General features: G+C 55.7%; 2 protein-coding genes across 3 annotated transcripts in view; one reads left to right on the forward strand and one right to left on the reverse strand.

The window, feature by feature from the left end:
• Positions 1 to 809: 809 nt before the first annotated feature.
• SIRT2 (sirtuin 2) lies at positions 810 to 3,735 on the reverse strand. 2 transcript variants are annotated; one of them, XM_057387331.1, is made up of 13 exons: positions 3,582 to 3,735; positions 3,177 to 3,218; positions 2,994 to 3,100; positions 2,847 to 2,903; positions 2,659 to 2,727; positions 2,448 to 2,577; positions 2,137 to 2,220; positions 1,988 to 2,043; positions 1,793 to 1,869; positions 1,663 to 1,714; positions 1,481 to 1,545; positions 1,221 to 1,287; positions 810 to 1,130 (listed from the first exon to the last, which is right to left on the reverse strand). In XM_057387331.1, the coding sequence occupies exons 2-13, from the start codon at positions 3,199 to 3,201 to the stop codon at positions 822 to 824; spliced, it is 1,098 nt and encodes a 365-aa protein (XP_057243314.1). In that variant the 5' UTR covers positions 3,202 to 3,218; positions 3,582 to 3,735; the 3' UTR covers positions 810 to 821. The 2 variants fall into 2 exon arrangements, with proteins under 2 accessions (XP_057243314.1, XP_057243315.1); XM_057387332.1 differs by having other exon boundaries at positions 2,137 to 2,196; positions 3,582 to 3,734.
• A 411-nt stretch (positions 3,736 to 4,146) lies between these two features.
• The window catches only part of LOC130586520 (NF-kappa-B inhibitor beta-like), a 4,328-nt gene continuing 4,297 nt past the window's right edge, over positions 4,147 to 4,177 (forward strand). Inside the window, exon 1 of the mRNA XM_057387334.1 lies at positions 4,147 to 4,170. Coding sequence (XP_057243317.1) covers positions 4,147 to 4,170 — 24 coding nt within the window. The remainder of the gene's footprint in view (positions 4,171 to 4,177) is intronic.

A 4,177-nucleotide genomic window follows, 5' to 3' on the forward strand; every position in this document is an offset into this window, starting at 1 on the left:
TTTTGCACCCTGTTACGTTCCCTGCTGCTTTGTTGCATGTAGGAAGGAGGCAGCCAATGGGTAGAATATCGGTGTCTTTCAGGGTTCCAATTCATTGCTCATTCTCCTTCTCTCACTTTCTTCATAATACACTCACCTCATTATTTAACTACTGCCTGTTCTCTCCATCAACTCTTTTCCTCCCCGTTCCTTACCTCAACTCATAAACTCTTTTCTTAGTATTTTTTTTCCCTTTGCTCTTCTCTACCCACTGTGCTAGTGAGGGAGAGCAAATAAGCAGGTTCAGAAATACATTCCCCATTATAATAAGAGTTTCTGCCCCATTTTCAGTCACAATCCCAGCCCCACTGTCTACATCACAGGCTCACAGTCATTTCAGCTTAAGCTTTGCAATGCCTAGCACTGAGGCAATCAATAGGCCAGCACTACTGGCCTCTCATTATGCGATTCCACACGCAAAACAACCTCATGGTCACACAGATCCATATCTGCCCTTCTTTCCATCCCAAAATCCGCAGTATGGCACAGCAGATACAGAGCTTTATTTTGAAACTATTTTTTAAACGGAAATACAGTACATATGAAGTGAGAAATTCCACATTTCCAAACACACCCCCACATACTACCTGTGAATTCCCAGGCATTTTGGAGCTCTAACACCCCTTTTTAGGGAAGGAAAAACTGGCTTTGTACCCTCATCATCCCCTTTTCTTATAGTTTTGTTTTTCTCTTCCTTCTTTAAAAAAAAAAAAAAGCCCAGTCCCTCAAACCCCTCTCCCCACCTACCGAGCACACAAAGGCAAGAAATCCTCTGTCACCATTTAATTTGGGTTCCGCCCCGCCATGCTAAAGGGAGGATCCTTGCTGGCCCCCTGCATTTCTTCAGGCTCACTTTGAGCCTTGTCCCTGTTCCCCTGGGACTTTTTGGGATCCTTCTGAGCATTGGCCTTGTCCCCTGAGCTCTTTTCCAGATCCTTCTGAGCGTTCACCTTGTCCCCCAGGCTCTTTGCAGGATCCTTCTGAGCCTTGGCTTTGTCCCCCAGGCTCTTTTTGGGATCCCCCCCATGCCTGTCTTCCACCTTGGCATCAATGGCTGCGTGTTCCCTCCGCACTACCTCCTCCAGCTCCTCCTGAGGGGGAAGACACAGAGTCTCAGGGTGGTCCTAGAACGGCTTGGGGCGCAGTAGGACACACAGAATTTGGAGGGGCAGGGGGTGTACCTTCCAGCCCAACAGCTCAGCCAGAGCCAGGCACCCACTGTCACAGTCCCCCAGCCAAGCCACGTCTCTGCAGGGACACAGGGATCCCACAATCACCTCTGTGGGGCCCTAAAAAACCTGGGGGGCCCCAAAAGCACCTTGGGGCTCCCCAAAGCCATTCTGAGGGTCACCAAAGCCATGTGGGGGTTCCCAAAACCACCTAAGGTTTCCCTAAAACTGCCTGGAGAGGAACAGGCCCCCATCCCCCCATCCCCCCATACCTGTAGGCCTTGTCTGAATCAAAGTCCATGCCACCGAAGCCCATCAGGGACATCAGGGGGTCACTCTGGTGGGAATCAAATGGAGTGACAGGAAGGGGGGGGGCAGGGCTGCTTCAAACCACCCCCAATGCCTCCCAAGCTGCCCAACCCCCACAGCTGCCTCCCAAGTTGCCCCACCTCACCTGCCCTGTCTTCTCCTTGTTGATCAGGAGTCTGGGGGTGTTGGTGGGGACCCTGCAAGAAGGGACAGTCACAGAAAGGGGTCCCAGGGATCTGGGGGGGGGCGGAAAAGGGGCTGGGGAGGGGTCCCACCTGCTGATGAGGGAGGCAAAGGGCTGCACCTGCAGCGAGGTGCCCATGATGATCAGCAGGTCAACTTTTTCAAAATCCTGGTAAGGGAGGCAATGTCACTGGGGAGGGAAGAGGGGTCCCTGGGTCTCCTCAGTCCCTCCCATCTCAAATTCAGGCTGGGGAGGGGGTGATCAGGGCCTGCCAAACCCTACTCACCGACTGCAGGAGGGTAAAGAAGCGTGAGGGGAGGTTCTCCCCAAAAAACACAATGTCTGGGGAAGGGGGACGAGAGATGAGTGGAGGGGGTAGGAAAGAGCCCCCCCTCCAAACACCCACAGATCTCCCCCGCTTCCTCCAAAACTCACCAGGTTTCACCAGCCCCTGGCACTTCTCACATTTAGGGACGAGAGAAGAGAAAATCCGCTCTGGAAAGAAGGGGGTGTGGGAACCTCAGTGAAGAAAGGAGGCACAAGGACTTGAGGGGGCACAAAGACATTTGGGGGATGACATGGACCTTTAGGGGGGCACTGGGGGAGAACGATCTGCTGTTACCACCCTGTAGCTGCAAAGATTGGGACACTCCCAAAGCAACCCCAGGGATCTCACATGGGGCGGTCCCTAGGGTCCCCCAGTGTCCAGAGGGGCTCAAGGGGGGTCCCCAGAGCCCCCTCCCTACCCCTCATCCAGGCCAGGTCATAGCACTGGTGGCACGAGGGCCGCAGGCAGTGGGACGTGAAGAACGTGCCGTGAGCCTCCACCAGCAGCTCCGGGTCCAGCCCCGCCACTCTCTCAAGGGTGTCAATGTTCTGGGGGAGGGTCACAGGGGAAGTCAGAAAATCCCAAAATCCCCTGAAACCACCTGGGGAGGGCAGGGAGGGCAGTCCCACCTGTGTGTAGCAGCGTAGCAAAAGCCCCTTGTCCTGCAGCAGCCGCATGAAATAGTGACAAACCGTGGGCTAGTGGAAAAATTCGGGGCAATTTAGTGGCTATTTGGGGGTCTCTTGGGCCCCCTCCACGGGGGTGGGGCTGGAATTTGGGCGGGAGTGTGGGAAGGAGGTTTGGGGGAAGGTTGTACCTTGAACTGCCCTGGGTAGAGCTCACGGGCGAGGGCGAAAAACGGCTCCGGGTGTTGCTGGGGGAGCACAGGGAGAATTCAGGGGGGGCTCAGAGCACCCCAAAAAACTCCCAACCCTCCTAAAATTTAGGGGAGAAAAAGGGATACCTTGAAAAAGCCGATCTCAAAGATGGCCTCGGGGTAGGGGAGGTCGTAGCTTTGCAGGTTGGAGTAGAGGCCGGTCCCGGGGGAGCGAAAATCGGGGATCCCGGCGGCTGAGGGGGGATTGGGGGTGTCAGGAGCTGATTTGGGGGTCCTGGAGCCCAACCCCGAACCCCACAGAGAACTCACAGGTGGAGATTCCGGCGCCCACCATGCACACGATGTTTTTACCTGAGGGGGGAGACACAAAGTTAAACCCAAATTTGCCCCTCGAGAACCCCAAAACTGCCCCCTCCTCCCCCACAAATGCACCCCGTTCCTGCTGCACACCCCCATCCCGTTCCCGTTGTCCCGCTGTTCCCGGTGCCCTCCTCCTCCCCCGCTCCCCGATCCTATCGTTCCCCCCGCCACCCCTGACTTTTCCTCCTTTTCCTGCTGCCCCATTCCTGGTGCCCCCTCGTCCCCGGTATTCCGGGAGTCCCTACACGATCATGATAGGCTCTCCCGTCCCCATTCCCAGTATTCCCAGTACATTCCCAGTATTCCCAGTCTATTCCCAGTATATTCCCAGTATATTCCCAGTCTATTCCCTACAGCGGTCGCTCTGCAGGAAGCGGCTCACGCCCTCCAGGCTCAGCTCATCCAGAACCGGCTCCGCTTTGTCCCCGCCGAGCCCCAAAGTCCGGGACAGGAGCGTCCGCAGCAGCTCCACTGCGGGGACACGACAAATGTCCCCAAATGTCCCCAGATGTGACCACCCAAGTGTCCCCAACGTCCCAAACCCCGCGGAAATGTCCCCAAATGTCCCCAGAAATCCCTTAAGTGACCTCAAAGGACCCAAAATGTCCCCAAATGTCCCCAAATGACCACTAAAGTGTCCCCGACGTCCCAAACCCCGCAGAAATGTCCCCAAAGGGTCCCCCCAAAGGGTTCTCCAAATGTCCCAAAAATGTCCCCAGAAATCCCTTAAGTAACCCCAAAGGACCCCTATGAGGCCCCAAATATCCCCAAATGTCCCATTCAAACCGCCCTCTGCTAGAAATTACCCCAAACGTCCCATATGAGCCCTCAACGCCCCGTAAGGGTTTCTAAAAGGCCCCCAAATGCCCCCGAAATATCCCCAAAAATGTCTCCAAARGGTCCCCGAAAGTATCCCCGTATGCCCAGCCCGGGGCCCTCCGCGGTCACGG

The sequence above is a fragment of the Malurus melanocephalus genome, unplaced genomic scaffold (genome assembly GCF_030028575.1).
Source record: "Malurus melanocephalus ecotype Western Australia unplaced genomic scaffold, MMel_1.1 scaffold_1186, whole genome shotgun sequence".
Taxonomy (NCBI): Eukaryota; Metazoa; Chordata; class Aves; order Passeriformes; family Maluridae; genus Malurus; species Malurus melanocephalus.